The sequence below is a fragment of the Arvicola amphibius genome, chromosome 12, assembly GCF_903992535.2.
Source record: "Arvicola amphibius chromosome 12, mArvAmp1.2, whole genome shotgun sequence".
Classification (NCBI taxonomy): Eukaryota; Metazoa; Chordata; class Mammalia; order Rodentia; family Cricetidae; genus Arvicola; species Arvicola amphibius.
Window position 1 is genome coordinate 87,762,311 of NC_052058.2, and position 17,537 is coordinate 87,779,847.

At 50.2% G+C, this 17,537-nt stretch overlaps 1 protein-coding gene across 1 annotated transcript; it reads right to left on the minus strand.

The window, feature by feature from the left end:
- Positions 1–402: 402 nt before the first annotated feature.
- Positions 403–16,858, minus strand: Nuak2 (NUAK family kinase 2). Its single transcript, XM_038350057.1, has 7 exons — positions 16,530–16,858; positions 8,152–8,272; positions 5,036–5,187; positions 4,721–4,786; positions 3,341–3,460; positions 2,706–2,838; positions 403–2,097 (listed from the first exon to the last, which is right to left on the minus strand). Exons 1-7 carry the CDS (start codon positions 16,770–16,772, stop codon positions 1,037–1,039), a joined length of 1,896 nt encoding a protein of 631 aa, XP_038205985.1. The 5' UTR covers positions 16,773–16,858; the 3' UTR covers positions 403–1,036.
- Positions 16,859–17,537: the final 679 nt, after the last annotated feature.

The window sequence follows — 17,537 nt, forward strand, 5'->3', positions numbered from 1 at the left end:
ATTAAAGAAGTCTGTGTTGCACCTGTGGCAGCCCAAGGGAATAAGAAGGTTCAAAGATAAGCCAGGTTCCCAAAGAGAACTGAGATTGTTTGTCCAGTCACCATGCTGGTTTAATGGATTGAGGTTTATTTGGCCACAGATGAGGGATGGTGGACAGTCTAAGGTGTGAAGGGACCAGACAGCCAATCCAGTGCTCAGAACCTAAGTTTGAAAAAGCCAGCCCTGCCCCCTCCCACCCCTTAGAGGGACATCACTGCCAAATACTTCTATAAACTTCAGTGGCCCAATGGCTCTCCCCAGAACACAGCATCCACGTTGCTGAAAGCAGCAAAATCCACTTAAAAAAACAAACAACAAACAAAAAATAAAATAAAATTGAGAACAAAAAAATAAATAAATAAATCAGCACATTCTAGGTCCTGTTAGCCTGAGAAATAGACACATCCACCCATAGTCTAGATGTCAAGCAGCTTCAAGGCAAAAGCTCAAGTCTTTGAGGTCTGAGGTGGCATCCAGAGGCATCTGGACCTCTTGAGATGAAGTCAAACAGCAGTCGGAGTCTCTTCAGGTCTCTGAGATCCACAGCAGCGACAGACTCTGGGAGGCTTGGGTTTGGAAGATGAGAACCAGAGGCTGCTTCCTCTTTAAGTAAGAGAGGAAAGGTTACTCCAGATTCCCCCCAGGCATGTCAGGGTTCTAACTCTGGTGGTTGGTGGGAAAAGGACCTTGTGTGAAGATGCATCCCGACACTGGCACCAGCGGAGAGGTGGGTAACACTCGTGGCATAGTGGAGGTAGGCACTGCTGAGTGAGTGCGCATCAGGTCTCCGAGGTCCCACTACGACATCCCGGCAGCCTGGAATCTGAGTTCTTCCCAGTCCCTCCCGCATGGGTACCATTTCCCTCCTCAACTTTCTGGTTCATCAGGCTGAAGACTTGGAGGCCTGGATGAACTTTTCTACTCCCTCCCCCATTTCCCCGGGAACCCTCTGCAAAACCTTTCCGAACCCACCCCAACTGGGGCGCTGCCTCTGTCTTCAGCTGAGCTTTGAGCAAATGCCTAGGGCTTGTCGGTAGGCTGCTGTCACCTCTTGGCAATCTGTCAGAGAAAAGCAGCTCTCCCCCAGGGGCTCCTGCCACCAACGCCTCAGGCCTTCCGAGGGTGGCTGCTCAAGCCCCCTCAGGTTGTCCACAGACACACAGCCCCGCAGTGGGGTTTCGGGGAGCCGCTCAGGCAAGTCCAACTGGTCGAAGGACTCAGAGGACAAGATGCTGTCCTCGCTCACGGCCCCTGAGGGGCGGCTGGCCCGCACTGCAGGGTGAGGGGAGGCCAATTGGTCCAGGGAGCCAAAGGTGCTAGGGGCTGTGCCTTCCAAGGCTGTGCGTGAGAACTTGCCATTGAGTTTGAGAATGCCCTTTCGGTGGAGGAGGTGCCCTGGAGCTTGTGGAGACTTCTGCTCCACAGGGTCTCCATTCACAAACACATCACCAGCATCTAAGAGTTCCCCAGACTCACTGGGCTCTGGAGAGGAATAATAACCAGACTCACGCTGGCGAGACTTCTTGAGGATGCCCTTTCTCGGGAGTAGGGCCACAGCAGGGACAGGCTGCCCTGGGGTATCGGGCACTGGGCTGAGTTCCTGAGGGTCCTCCTGGACCGCTCCTGAGGAGGTAGAGGCCTTTTTCTTGAGAATGCTTTTTGGTAGCTTGAGGCTGCTCTTGCCAGGGCGAGGGGAGGTGTCCTCAGCTGGGTCGCCCTGCAGAGTCTGAGCCATGTCATTCTCTTTCCGGGACTTCTTAAGAGAATGTTGCCGTTCCAGCCCGGGTCCAGTGCTTCCACCTCCTGGTACATGCTGTTTGAAGAAGCTGCACACCTTAGCCCCGTTCTCCAGGAGGGGACGGGAGGAGCGTCGTAGCCAGTCGGCCATGGAGGCCCGGCCAGAGTCGCCACCAGGGTGCGCACCCTCGCGCACAGCTTCCTGTTCCCCAACTCTGGTAGTATAGCCCCAGTTGACCCACCAGTGACTGGCTACATCCTCCAGTGTGGCCCGACGGGTGGGGTTCACCATTAACAGCCAACGGATGAGGCCACAGGCATCTGAAAAACGAAGGCAAGGGCTCCAGTTTGACAGTGTAAGGGCACCCAAGGTCCTCTAGCACAGCCTGTCTCACTCCAGTGGGGACACTGCTCATGTTTCTGGGTTAGAGCAGCACATTCCTTCCTCAGGCTCCATACAGCTTCAGGCCCACTCCCTAGGCCAGACAGACTCAGTCAATTGCCTCTGTCCCACAAGCTCTCTTTATCAGCCCTGGTTTCTACATCGGTACGCTCTTTCTCTGCTGAAATTCAATCTGACAGGGACTGTGCTCATGGATAAAGCAAGGCTGTCACATACATCTTCCTGCTCTCTGTATCATATGTGAAAGCTCAGATTTCTTAGGAGGAGGAAAAAGGCAATAGGCAGCAATACAACTATAGCAAAGAGGATTAGGCTGGACCTTAGAAAGCCCTTCTAATGCAAGCTTCTAATGAAGAGAGCTGCCCCCTCCCTCAGAGGTCTCAGGCTGGAGAGAGACCAGTAGGGTGCATCCTCATCTTCCCTGAGTCACTGTGGACTGCTACTTTCCTTATCTCCATGGTCTAGTCGCTGTCTCAGGAATCAAGGAGAGTGACATGCCCCCAGCTGGACCACAGTTCTCACTTACCAGACGGCTTGGGGGGTTCACGGTAAGCCCCACTGCTGATTTGTTTCACCAGTGTTTTGTGATCCTGCCCATCAAAGGGCATGGTGCCATGCACCAGAATGTATAGGAGAACTCCCAGAGACCAGCTGTCCACCTGAAAGAGAGGGCAGGGGACGCTCAGCAAAGGCACAGCGTGGGCCACAGACTGGAAGGGGGCTGTCATCCGTATCTCCAACACAATGGAAGAGGGGAAGGTCATATCTGAAGACTTCCTCTTACTTCCTCTTGTAAGCAGAGGTGACATAGAGGAAGCAGCAGAGGGATCGGGGTTTCGTAAGAAGAGATACTGGCAGTCACTTCCCCTGGGAGGGACAGCCACAAGCATGGGAGCAGTGGTCAGGCCATTGCCGTCATTCTGGGTCAAGGTGAGGTGGCTGGACTGAGTGCCAGGAGGTGATGAGAACCAGGGGACAAGAAGGAGACAGGATGCCAGGGAGCCTCAGCTCTATGACATCTCTCTACTTCTGCCTCAAGGCTTGGCAAATTGTCACCTTGTAGGGGCCTGAGCTTTGTGCTCTGGAAAAGGACATATCTAGCAAATTAGCTCAACTTGCATGACCCAGACTCAGGGATACCTGCAGGAGGAGAGCTCTTACCTCTGGGCCCACATAGGGCTTCCCGTTGATGATCTCAGGTGAGGCATAGAGAGGGCTCCCACAGAATGTCTGAAGGAACTTGCCTTTGTGGTACAGGTTGGAGAGGCCAAAATCAGCAATCTATAGGGTTGGGACAAACACAGGTCATGCCAAAGGCTGGGCTGTTCACAGCTCTTAGCCATGCTCTCTCCAGATCCTGGGGAAAGCCAAGCCCTGACAGAAGGAAAGACACTCCCAACCCACATCTCATAGCTCACTGTCTTGAAAGACAGTGCCCTGAGGCTTTCAATAGGCAAGTAAGGGCCCTGACCCAGTGACCATGTGAAGTCTGAGCTGTCCTTCTGAGCAAAGGTCTCATCTCTGCTCACACCTGAATAGGAACCCAGGGTGAACATGCATGGCCAAGGGGGAGAGGCAAGGAGAAGGGGGGAGAGAAGAGGAGAGGACAAAGGTCAGGGCTGTCCACACACAGGAGATGGAATCTTCTCAAAGGGTCCCTGAGATGATTTATTTCAGGGGTCTGAGAGTTTCTAAGATCATCTTCTTTTCTATCTATTTCAGCTAGAGGTGGAGGCCAAGACCCTGGAGCTACCTGACCCTTCACCCCATCAAAGGGTCATGTGTGCAGGGTGGGGAAGCCTATTCGTAAAACTCTGGATCCCTTGTTTATAGCTTTATTGGCGTCTTATCAAGACGTTGCCAGGTGAGCCTATAATGACGTTGATGATTGGTACCAACAGAGCCTGTGCGCTTGTCTAGTGTATGTGTGTGTTTACTGGCTCTGGCCTCCCTCTCCTGTCAGCTTCAAAGAAACCCTGCCTGCTTCGGGAACTGGCTGGATAAGGGTTACAGACTTAGTACCAGGATATCTCAGGACACACAGGTCAGCAGTCATGGAGTGACCTTTGTCCTGTGTCAGATAGATTCTGAGCAGGGTTAGATTATGTCACTCTCCCAGTTGTTTGCCGGGCTAACTTGTCACCAAAATCAGCTCTTGCCATCGTTCCCTTCTAGTCTTGAGATTCTGGTTTATCTCCCTGACCTGACCCTCTGACTGACAAATCTAGCTGCTTCAGCATGAGCGTCCAGTGGCTGTGGGGAACCGAAAGTGATGCTAATGAGGAAAGAAGCCACAGGGCTTCTTGTCTGTAGCATATTAAATTGTGTGCACAGGTTCGTGTATGACCACAGTAGGGTGATCTTCCTCTTGGGGGCTCAGGGCCCCATCCATAAAGGAAGTGTTGGGATGAATGATGACTGAGGTCCAGGCTTGGCTTAGCTTCAGGGACCCCCTGAGCACTTAGAGCCACTTGACTGGAGACAGAACAGAAAACCTAGGGTGGGACAGGGAAGCTTCTAGAAACCAGAAGTGATGCCCACCTTGATATTTCCATTGGCATCTAGAAGGATGTTCTCCAGCTTGAGATCACGGTGAACAATCCCATTCTAAAAGAGAAAGGGAACACAGTCAGGGAATGTTACAAGGGAAGGGAAGGAAGACAAGGGACCTAGTCTAGAAAATGGAATTAATAGAGCTGAGCACAGGCAGGTTGGTATTCAGAAATTCGCTGACGTAGTCCAAGGAATCATAGGCCCTCCCGTGTGCTAGCATCCCTTGGTCTGAGAGTCCAGAAGCCTTAGGGCCCCAGGGGCACCCTCTTCCCCCAAACACAACAGAGACCGGTGGGCACTTACCTGGTGGCAGTAGTGCAGGGCAGAGACGATCTGTCGGAAGAAATGCCTGGCGTCCCGCTCGCTCAGCCGTGGCCGCTCACTGATGTATTCATACAGATCACCCCGGCTGGCGTACTCCATGACAATCACGATCTTGCTGCTGTTCTCAAACACTGGAGAGGGCAAATGACAATGTCAGGCCTTCCAGAGAACACTGTCCCAACGTGGACCATTATCTCTTCCATAGCCTCAAGCCAGACAGGATCTCCCTCTGGAATGTCTTCTCCAGGGGCTGCATCTCCTGGGACCAGCAAATCAAGACCAGAGGTCAGCGGCTACGTTTAGGCTTTCGAGGACTCTGTAAACTCCCCGGAGAAAGAAGCCAGCACTGCTAGGGATAAAAAGCTGGGCTCTTTGGTCCAGACCCTATACTTCTTCATCTTATGACCTTGGTGAAATCCCTACTAGATCTCAGTGAGCATGAAGAGTTACTGGATGAATCTGACAAACGGTCACACCACTGTGCCTTAGTTTCCTACCTTGAGAGCAGACAATAAACACCAGCAACCTCACAGGTCTGCGGTGGGAAACAGGCAAGAAATCAGTGACAGCTCTTGCTGGCACAGTCTCTGCCACAGGAGAAAGCGCTCAAAAAATGGGACCTATTGCAGTATTCAATGTCCTCACGTAAAGTCTAACAACAGACCTGCCTTGTGACAGTGAGGGTTGAGACAGTCCTCACTCCTGCCACCTCTGACTTCCCATTCGGAGTACCTAGGCCAGAGTCAGAGTGCATATGGCCTCAGACACAGAGGCAGTCAATAAATATGGGGTAATTAATTGGCTGTCTGGCTTTTGGCAGTCAGCCCACCCCAGTTAGTCCATCTCCGTGGGGAAGAAGGGCTGGCTCGCCACTCCAGGCTGTGACCTGGCTCCAGTCCTCTAGAAAGTACAAAGGAACTGGCCCTTCGGCTGGTGTGTCAGAACATGCTGGCCTATGACACTGCATCTGTGTTAAACGGGTCCTATGAGTTTGGCTTGCTTGGCCAGCCCCAGAGCTGTTGCTGTCTAGCCTCTGAGAAGCAGCTAAGGGATGACTCCCCACTCCCAGATGTCAGCTACAAAGCCAGAAGAAGGCTTATAATGTTGTTTTCCAGGTGAGTGTGGTGACCCAGGCTCTTAGGGGCTCTTGACCGAGATTCCACACATGTGAGTCTCAGTTTATAAACAATCTTTATGTTAGGAAACAAAGATAAAGAGCCAGCATGGTGCATTTTGGGGTACATTTAGATTAAAAGTCAAGTCTCAGCATTCTCCCAGCCCCAACACCTAAAAACCTGTAGCGAAATGAAGATGAATCTAGAGAAACCCTTCAGACACCCCAAAACAGTAATGTCCTGTGTGTGCACTATTAACACACATACACATGCAGATATACAGACACACACACACACACACAGGTACACAGACATACAGACACACACACATGCAAACACAGATACACAGACACACAGATACAGAAACACAGATACACAGACATACACACACACAGATACAGACACAGACACAAAGACACACACAGATACAAAGTCATACAGACACACACACAGAGATACAGACAGACACACACAGAGATACACAAACACATACACACAGACATACACAGATACACAGACATACAGACACACACAGAGATACAGACACACACACACACAGAGATACACAGATATACAGACTCATACACATGCACACACATACCCTCAGCATCAGCTCAGTTCTCAGACTCAAATAGAAACTGAGTATGGAGAGATGGAGAGAATTTATATTCACCCAGATTCATGCATGTGAGGGCACGCAGGCACACGCTGCCAGTCACCAAGCGTGCCTTTTCAGCCACTTGTCTGGGCTCCTCATGGGACACGTTCAAGCCACAGGTTCATAACAACAGCTTTGCCCTTTATATTCCTATGTACCCGAGAGTGGAGATATCTCTGTGCTTCCCATCAGGAGTCCTCAGACAGAAAAACGCTCTAGACAAATCCGCAGGCTCTCTTCTTCCCCTGCCTCTGATCCCCTTTAGCTGGTATTACATAAAGACTTGAAGCAGACAGGTGTACGTGGGAGGGTGTTCTCCCTTCTTCCCTCATCACCCTCTCCTCCTGCTCACTTTGTTGTCTGGCCCGCAGGGAGGAAGGCAGCCAGAGTGATCAAGCCACAATTGATGTCAGAGGGGAAGATGCCAAGAGACAAGAAGAGGCAGAGCAAGCCCATGGCGGGAGTGATTCAGGGGCACAGGATGACTTTAGGAGGCCTGGCTGACAGATGAACGATGAACAGCACCCACATACCCGAGACAGGGGCAGACTCTGGCATTTCAGCTTCCCCTGGGTTGCTGAGATCTCATGGGGTTGGGAGGCAGTGCTAGTACAGAAAAATAATGAGGACGAAAGGCTTGCAGTCTGGGATGAGGATGCAGCTCAATTTACAGCATTTACCTAGCAATGGGATTGTAGGTAGGACCACAGCCACGTGATAAACACAAACAAACCTACAGCTTTTCCACTTACAGAGTACTCAATGATCCTACCCAGTTGGATTCTTGCAACCACCTTGTGATGTAAATGGGACTATACCATTTTTGAAAAGAGGAACTAAAACCCAGTTCTTACTGAGTTTTCTGTGTCATCTGACAGGGTTCTGAATCCAGCTTCTGCAACTCTAAGCCTTTATCATTCTTACTTCTTCTTTTTTAAAAGAACTTTATTTGTTCAAGTTATGTATTTATATAAAGGCAGGGTTTTGTTATGCAGCTTAGACTGGCTTCAAACTTATATTCCTCCTGTCTCAAGCCTCCGGGGGCTGCTGGGATTACAGGCATCACAGTTGGGATTACAGGCATGTACCGTTGGGCTCATGTTTACTTCTTTGTGTTGGCAGTTTTGACTTCTACACACACACACACACACACACACACCCCTATACACACACACCTATACACACACACCTATACATACACACCCCTACACACACATACACACACCTACACATACACACAACACACACACACATACACACACACACACACACACACACACACAGATTTATGACTCCCAGTTCCAAATGTCCCACTGCCATACCTTCATGGATGGCAATGATGTGCGGATGGTTGAGCGATGACATGATCTCAATCTCCCTCCTTATATGCAACAGATCCTGCTCATCTTTAATTTTGTCTTTCCGGATCGACTTGATGGCCACCTGGGAAAAGAAGATGCCCGAGATTAAGGAGAAAGGTATAGCAGGGAGAGGCGTCCCTGAGGATGCTCCATGAGCCCTGACCCCGGTACTCTGCCTGCAGCTGAAACACAAACCACAGAATGTACCAAGAGAAGCCACCACCTTTACCAGGGCAGGTGACAGGAATCTGGAGACGGCCTTGTCTAGAAAAAGTTCCTCATGTGGGCCCAGTGCAGTCCACCCAGTGCAGCGCTGAAAATGGCCTCATTTTCAAACTCTGCCAATGAATCAGAAACATAACACCTACACCTGTGAAGTTTGATGCTTCAGGATTTACAAGTCTAATGGGCACAGTGCACCCCAAAGACAAGGACCTGCGATGATTTACTCAGTACTGGGAGCTTGACACCAGACAGAGGACCTAGCTAGCACGCATTAGAAAGTGAATAGCAATTTACTGCATTAGTAGATAAATTGGTCCTCACAACTCTGGGAATTATATTTTAAAAAAACAAATGAAGAACCTGGAAACCCAAGAGGCTAAATGCGTTCCTTAAAGTCATAGCCACAGCCTAGCACAACTGGCAACCTGATTCTGAGTTTAGTCCTTTTTCTGTCCCGCACTCCAAGTTGCTAAACAACCAAGCGCTAGCCAAAAATTACAGCAACCCAAATGCCTATCAACAGGCAAATGGATAGACAAAATTTGATATTAATCAGTCAGAAAAAGGAACGGAATTCTTATACCTCCTATAAGATGGCTGAACCATGAAGACATACTCAGGGAGCTAAGTTAGTCGCACAGAGTGACAAATATTATGTGAGCCGCTTTTATGAGGCACTAAAACTAACAGCTGTACAGACAGAAAATAGATCAAAAGTTACCAGGAGTACAGGGCTCAAGTGTGGCATGGGGGCGTTATTATTTAATGTAAAAAGAGCTCCTATTTGGGATGATAAAGATTTTAGAGAGCTGGAGCAACATCCCAGTAGCTAAGAGCACTGGCTGCTCTTCCAAAGGATGTAAGTTTGCTTCCCAGCACTCATATGTAGCTCACAACTGTCTGTAACTCTAGTCTACAGATGGACAAACATGCATCCAGAGTAGATACCCATACACACTGCATCCAGAGCAGACACTCATACACATTATATTAAAAAATTAAAGAAAGCTATTTTATATTGTGATGCTTAACAATATTGTAGATATATTCAATGTGCTAGTGAGTTATACACATAAAGATAGTTAAAATGGAAAATTTTATACAGATCACCAACACACACACACACACACACACACACACACACACACACACACAAAGGAACTACCCTCCACAGACCAGTCTTTGAAGTCCAGGTAAGGAATGTCCCTTCCTTCCCAACAAGTAAACAACTCAACAGAGGGTCCTCTGGGATTTGGTGTCTTTCTCTGGAAAGGTGGGACACACAATGATTTAACTCCTCCAGCTGGTGTGTGGTGGCTTCAGGAAGGGTGGGTACAGAGGAAAGGAAGGCGGTGCAGCTCAGCACCTAAGAGCCTCGGTCTCCCTGATCCGTGGCACTCAGTAGTGGTCTAGGTAGGACAAGGCACAGCCAGAGTGACTAATGGGAAACCACGGAGCTGGGACCCAGTGTGCCTGGTTCTCAGGCTCTGTCCTGATGGCTTTGGGCGAGTCCCAACCCTCTCAGAATTTCAGTTGCCTTTCTGTGAAATACACGGGCTGAACTTAGTAGTCTGAGGGGTTTCGCTGCGCTGAGTCTGTGAAGTGAGCTGGACAAAGGCCAGGGGCCCTCAGAGTCTGGGTGAGGGTTGGATGTCCCAGACCAGTCAGTTCCTGGCAAATTCTGGCCAAGGACACCAAAAGAATGGTAAACACAAGACTTCCTCTTCACACACGAAATGAGAAATATGAAGGCCCAGACTGAGGTACACAGCTCCTCATACAATTTCACAGGAGGGCTGGCCTCCCCTCTGGATTCAAAAGGAGACAGAAAGGAAACCCCAGCTCAAGGGGTGGGGCCTCTAATCCACCCTTTCACAGGCTCTGGAGGTAGACAATGGCTTCTGCTCTCAGGACACCAGGCTCTTTGGGCTTGTGCTCCCCGTCTGACAAGAATGTGGAATAGCCCTAATCCTGTCAGAGGAGTTGCTCACAATGCCCACAGACCGGTCACCCCGGCAACGGGCCACGGATGGCGTGCCCTCCACCCCATCCTGCCCTAAAGCTGCATGGCTGAAAGGGGGCAGGCCCCATTCTCAGCTCTCCCCAGAGCAGGGCAGGGAAGACAATGGCAGATGGTCACCATGGAGCCTCATCCCCGAGAGGCCCAACGCAGGGGATGCTGCAGCTGTGGGGATCAGGCTGCTGCAACATTCTGCTCTAACCCCACTCATCTCTCCCAAAAAAGCCAGGCAGAACACCCCCAGGGCTTAGACCTGGGTGTAGGACAGGGGAGCACGGCACAGGCCTTGAATATTCCTTCAACTAGGAGACATTCACCACTGAGCGATACTCCTACACACCTCTTTCCTCACCCTGAAGGGGAGCTTGCAGGGCTTGCTCCCTCTTCTGTAAGTCTTTGTTCATAAAACCAGACAATGAGTAAAGGGGCTGTGAAATTTTTAGAGACAAAGATCTATAAAAAATATATATAGTAGGTAGGAAAAACAGTCATATGTAAACACACACATCGCTATCTGGACAGCAGCAAAGGCCTGAGAGCTTAAAATGCATCCAGGCAAAGACCGGGCAGGGGTTAGATGCACAGTTGTATGGACACAAGCGTATGGAATACTGAGATGACATCACAGGCTTAGGGACAGAGCTCTAAAGGAAGGAAGGGTTAAAAGAAACGAGCTTCCAAAATGGAAGGTTAGAAGAATCTTGAGAACTTGCCATGGCCAGTGGGAACACAAGTAAAACCTCAAGATCCATTTCTTCTAGCCTTAGAAGGCCTGAAATTCTAATTTTCTCCCCGATCTCATTGTTGCTGAATCCCTGGTAATCCACAGTGGGTCCTAAGAGATCCTGTCTAGTACTTCCCAGGAAAGAAATGAGACAAGCTATCATGCCTCCAACAGTTCCCAAAAGGGGTACAGACAAGAAAGAATGATTTAGCATTGCCTTGGTGAAGCTGGGCCACTATTCCCAAACTCTTCCAACCTTAATATGTCATAGATATGGTACCACTCAAGGCTAGAAAGGGCCCCCTGAGTGCAAAAGCCTTTAACATCTCTACACTAGGGAACACTCATTACTCATATCTATTGGTCAAGTCTCTGGGTGATCTTTGCCTCAAGGAACCAGCGACCAGATAGGGCTCCCATTCCCCTCCCTCCCAGGCCTGGGTGGAGTCCACCTCAGTTACAAGAACTAATTTCTAGGGACCTTTATTCTCACCTACAAGGTAATTGGCAACTGTGCCTTAGGACAAAAGAGGGTTCCAACTCGACAGGCACCAAACCCAGACGGAGGATGGCCACATGCCAGGATCTATCTTCATACGGACACAATATTTTTTTTTAAATTTTATAAATGTATTAATTTTATATGTATGCATGTCTTGTTTGTATGTATATGTATGTGCACCATGTGTGTGCCTGGTGCCCAGGGAGGTCAGAAGAAGCTGTCAGATCCCCTGGAACTGGAGTTATGGATGGTTGTGAACCACAGTGTAGATATTGGGAATCCAAACTGGGTCCTCTGGAAGAGCAGCAAGAGTATTTATCCATCACTTCAGCTCCCTGAATTATTAACACTGTCCTTTTATTCTGCAGATTACTCATATCTAAGCAATTTATTATATGGTCATCACACTCTGAGGTAGAAGAAGCATGAACCAGCCCAGTGATGCTTCTGTGTATGAACAGAACCACATGGGCAGTTGAGCAGGGCTGGTGAACCCAGGCACCCAGACTCACACCTGTCTGTCTCAAGCCATGCAACTCAAGGCACCTAAAACTAGAAGAATCTGGCTAACTGGGTTGTCTAGTTTGTTTGTTTAGATTTATTTTTACCCTATGCAAATGGGTGTTTTGCCTGCGCTTCATGAATGTGTACCACATGCATACAATGCCCGTGGAGGTCAGAAGAGGGCACCAAATCCCCTGACATTGGAGTTACAGATGGTTCTGAGCAACCACACGTGTACTAGAAACCAAACTCAGGTCCTCTGCAAGAGCAGCAAGTTGCTCTTAGCTGTCTCGTTTTAACATCCTCGCTTGTGGAAGAGCTTGGGGAGTGGCTTTAAAGAGTGGCTTTCTTTACTTGGAAGAGCACGGGAAACCAGCCCAGGAGCAAACCGTGTCAAGTCTGGAAGGATGGGTGAGGTTTTCAGCCAAGACAACGGGCTATGAAAGGGCAAGAACATTCCAGGCAGATCAGGGTGGAGCTCTGAGTTCCCTTCCATGCTCCAGCATTCTGTGTGGAGCTCCTTCAGGAACAGGTCACTGTAGTGTCAGGGAGGTGCCATACAAGGACTGTGGCAAGGCCACCATGCTTGGCCATGCTAACTGCCGGAGCATAATTCCTGCTGAATTCATCCCAGTGAATTTTCCTGTCCCTGAAGCTCTGCAATCTGGTAAAATAAAGAGAGGAAAGCGAATTCCCCAACCTGATTTGCAGGCAGTGAAAACTCCAAAAGAAAAACCGACTTCTCCAGAGTTTCTCCAAGCACAAGACAGGATGACACAGGAGGACACGTTAGGATCTCAGAAGACGAAAGTTCCGTGGAAGTGTCCAGCCCTGCCTCCCATCCCTGGAGAAGTGACTGCCCATACTTTGCAGTAGGTCACATTGTGTGTGCCATTCTTTCCCACTTAAAACATGCCCAGTCTTTGCCAATACCCTGAGGAGGTAGTGCTGAGGCCCCTTTGGTAAATACCTCCTCTCTCCCAGAGCTCAGATTAGGAATGATCTGTATTCAGAAGGGGATCAAAAAAATTGAGAAGAAAAAAGAAGAGGGGTGGGTGGCAGAGATGCTGGTTCCGGGTGCTGAGATAGTAAAAGCTGGGCATCTCTGGTCATAGCCAACATCCTTGACTCCTCCCTGGTCCTTCATGGAGAAGCTGCTGTCTGGGAAGGAGGCAAGGAGCTGGACGATGACCCACTTAGATAGTGCGGGAGTGGTTAGGTTAGGCCGCTCCGGCTGAGCAGTGGGGATGCACCACTCTACCAAAAACTAGGCAGGGATCGGGAAGAGTCTCTGTGGGTAACTTGAGCCATCTCCCCTAGTCCTATACAATGCCACCTCCTCCTAGCCTCTTTCTAGCCCACTCTGCCAGGTTCCTGAGCAAGGAGCTTCCCTGCCCAGCCCTTTTGTGTGGTTTGGCTGGAGCCCAAGGACAAGAGTCGCCTGCAGCCTCCCTCCCTGTTGCTGAGCAGGCAGGTGCAGGAGGAGCTGGGACGGCAGCATCTTGCCCAACAAGCCTTTGGCTGCTGGCCAGCAGGAGTCCTCCTCTGAAGTTGGCTGAATGAGAGACTTTGAACAAAGCAAAGAGGCCATAGTGGTTCAACTCAAGAAGACTGAGCACAGCCTATGCCCCTTATTGTGGCAGGAGAAGCCCAGAATAGGAGCCCCTAGGTCAACGCATCCCTACTGGAGCAGTAAATCCCATGTGCGTTAGAAGCTGTGCTAAGATTTACAGATATTATCTTAGTCTTAAACCCACGACACAGGAATTATTATAATCCTCGTTTTCCAGATAAGAATACTGAGGAACAAAGGTCTTTTCATCTGGTAAGCAACAGGAAGCACAATTTGACACTTTGTAGGAACAGAGTGTTGTTCCTTCACCCACAGTCCCTCAACACAGTATTGAGAAGAGGGGTTCCCAGTGGCTTCTCCTACTCTAAACATTGCCTGGAGGGCTGGGAAGGCAGCTGGAGCTAGCCAATGGGATGACAAAGCTCTGAGGCAAGCCCAGGCTCATTTCAAAGCTAACTTCTAGACCACGACTCAGCATTTGGTCATCCGAGACCTAGGTGGACAAGTCTGGAGCTTCTGTTGCAGATCTGCCATTACCCGGCCAGAAGACAAATCACTTCCCCTTTCCGGGCCTCGGTTCCCTCATCTGACAACGAAGGGAGGAGATTCTCTCCTTTTCCCAACGTTTAGAAGCCTACTAAGCCATTGAAAATGTAAAAGGAGAGGAAGCATTGAGACTACATAGAACTACCTACTTGGGCTCCCCTCCTGCCTCTCATGGCCCCCCCCTTAGAAGAGAGACTTCCACACAGATCAGAACAAAGGCTGGGCCCCTAGCAGGTGTTTTTCTCTTTAGGAAGAGGGGTTGGTAAGGGGAGCCGGGAGACTCCGCAGCAGGGAGACTCCGCAGCAGGACATGTCATTTGGATACCAGGAATGTGCCTGAGATCCAGGACAAATATTTGTTTTTCCTCTGATGCCATCCTGGAGCAGTCATTAGTCCCCCACCCCCGTCCTTCCCTGCAGATGGTCCCACAGGACCCTCCTGACCATCTCTGCAAGTGGAGAGTGGGAAGGGAGCTGGGAATGTGGTGAGGAGTACCCACGACGGATGTTACCCAGCGGGCTTCCCTGTGAACTGGGCTCCCACCCCCAATCTCAGTGCATCCAGGGAAGACCTAAGCAGCCCCATGTCCCTCTCCCCCACAGACACATCTGAAGCATCAAGTCTCTCTCTAGGGAGAACAGTCAAGATGTCAGGTTGGGTGGGTGGGGGTGAGGGCAATGCTCCAGGATTGAGAAATCGTTAGCAGAGCAGAAAGTTGCTTTCTAAGAAAGTGGGGAGACCCCGAGCAAACTCAACAGCTGTCCTGGTGGTCTGGTCGGAGAGGTCCAGAGCAGACTTCATATTTGCTGATCTTGCACACAGCAAGGCACATGAACCTGGGACTTCCCTCTGAACTCTCTGTTTTGATATAAGAGCCACCAAGGCCTAAATGTGATGTCTCTCTCTCTTCTCTTTTCTCTCTCTGTATAAGACAGTGATCTCAGTCAAGAGCTGATGGGATCTCTGAACTTTGATCTCAGTTTCTCAGCCAGTCTAGTTCCTCCACCCAATTTTCTCACAAGAGACACAGACACAAGCCACAAGCAGCTATCTGCAAGCTAAGCCCCTGACAAAGCTTGGGCCCAGCCGTCTCAAGCCTGGAGCCTCTGGGGCCCTGGCACTTTATAGAAAGAGAAAGAAAGGAAAGCCAGGAAGTACATGATTGCCCAATAGCTGTAACCTGGCAGCGGGCAGCTGGGGACTGTGCCAGGCCTTAGCAGGAAAAACATACTTGCTCCCATTGATGGGGCTATAATCCACTCCTTTCTCCAACATACACTCTCCTTTACCAATGAAATGACTTCTTGAATTTCAAACCAGCTACTGGCTGCAAAAGCAAACAATTAGGGGAGGGGACCACTGCCATAGTCAATAGAGCAAGCTATGGTCACACATACACACCCCCCTCACAAACAGCACTCACTGGATCTGGCACAATATCACCTCTAAGCTCCGAGGCTTGCTGCAATGTGAATTATAGACCCTTCGTGGTGGGGAATGAGAGACTGAGCATTTTAAACAAATACCTGGCTAATTCCAGGCCGGCTGAACTGGAGTGGGAGAGCCACAGCTGTGTAACTTTGGGTAAATTTGCTATCTTTTCGGCACTGGGGAGCTTTCCAGATAGAAGCATCCATTATTAATGCAAGCCCTATGATCAGGACCCACGTGCATTCACACTGCTTCTTATTCACTCACTCTCCTGAGCAGCTTGTGAGGCAGGCTGTGTTCCCTCTGTTTTGCAGAAGGGGAAACAGAATATGGATGAAGGAACTTGCTCAGAGTTACAGATGACTATGGCAATTACACACGCATGAAATCAAAAGGACAAGTTCCCCCAAAGGCCTCACACCCAAAAACATGGTGAGATACAGTGGACCTGGCACCAGAGCCTGGTTTTACATTTCCCAGAATCAAAGGCCATCATAACGAAACTGGAAAGGACCCAAGTGTCAGGCGAGAGTTAACGATTTCCACGCCTCATCCATCTACTGAGATCTGGCGCTTTCAACTTCCTCCTTCCATTCTACTCCGTAGAAGTTTGTTCCAGGGAAAATTCAAGTTAAGCCCCATCTTCTCAAACGACAGGCCTCTGATGCTGCTAAGGTTGTCAGGTCCACGAACACTGTCGCTGAAAACCACGGACAGACACACCTAAAATGCGCGCGCCTGGCAACTCAGCCAGGACACGGCAAGGGACGCGCTGTGAGCTCCCGTGAGCCGGGCGCTGCGAGGGACACTCACCAGGCGTCCCGAGCTCTCTCGTGCCTTCTTCACCTTCCCATAGGTGCCCTTGCCCAGTGTCTCCAAGAACTCGTAGCGGTGCCGCAGGTTGTGTTTGTGATGGTGCCGCTTCACAGCCTGCTTCTTCATCAGGGGTCTGGGCGACTTGATGAGCCCGTCCGCCAGCGGCCGGGCGCGCTCGGGAGCCAGGGAGGAGGCCGAGGGAGCCTGGCCCGCGCCCCGGGGGAAGGCCACCGACTCCATTGTGCGGGACGGTGAGGCGGAGGGGGTCGGGCTGCTGCAGCAGCGCGTGGAGAGCCGCGGGTCCAGAGGTCACTGTCGTACCCCAGAGCGCTAGAAAGCCTCTCGGTCCGAATTGCTATAAAACGTTTGGAGGGGGAAGGCCCTAGCCACGCCCCCGAGTCCCATTGGCCCGCTTGCCGGCGACTCGTGACCAAGGCCTCTCGCATTGGCTCACTGGATCCTGCCCCGCCTCCTCCCCTTAGCTAGGCGCGGAAAGGTGTGAATGGAGCCCCGCCCACCGGGGCTCAAGGGCCAGGAATGCGAGAAAGGGACGCTGAGCTGAATTACTACTGAAGTGTAGGTCCTTATGTTTGAAGGCTCTCTGAACTGCTTTTGCCTCTAAATGGCGCCAACTTGTTCTATTTGTTGTGTTTTTCTTGGTTGGCAAGGGACAATCTGAGGGCACTAGAAGGCCCTGAAGTATTTCTCCACACACAGTAAATTGCTCCTCTCGAGCCAAAAATCTGTAAACCCGTTTGATAACTTCTTCAGGTACATAAAGGAGAAAGGGAATGATGAGACGGACTGGGATGAAGGTTGATTCCAGCTAAGCACGGGGGAGAGCTGCCCTGCCTCCGAGTTCACTCTGCTTGTGTTCCGTCAACCTTCCGACAGCCTGGAAAGTCCTTACCTCTTCTGCAAAATACAAAGAGGGGACTTATAGGGTTGAGTGTATTCCCTCAAGAAGTGGTCGTCTTTATGGGTTTTCATCCATTCATTAAAAAA

Coding starts and splice junctions, on each gene's coding strand:
- Nuak2 (XM_038350057.1), bottom strand. CDS start 16,772: ATGGAGTCGGTGGCCTTCCCCCGGGGCGCGGGCCAGGCTCCCTCGGCC. Junction 3,461..4,720: donor ATGCCAATGGAAATATCAAG/GTGGGCATCACT, acceptor CCAACCCTATAG/ATTGCTGATTTTGGCCTCTC. Junction 2,839..3,340: donor AGCCCTATGTGGGCCCAGAG/GTAAGAGCTCTC, acceptor CCTCTCTTTCAG/GTGGACAGCTGGTCTCTGGG.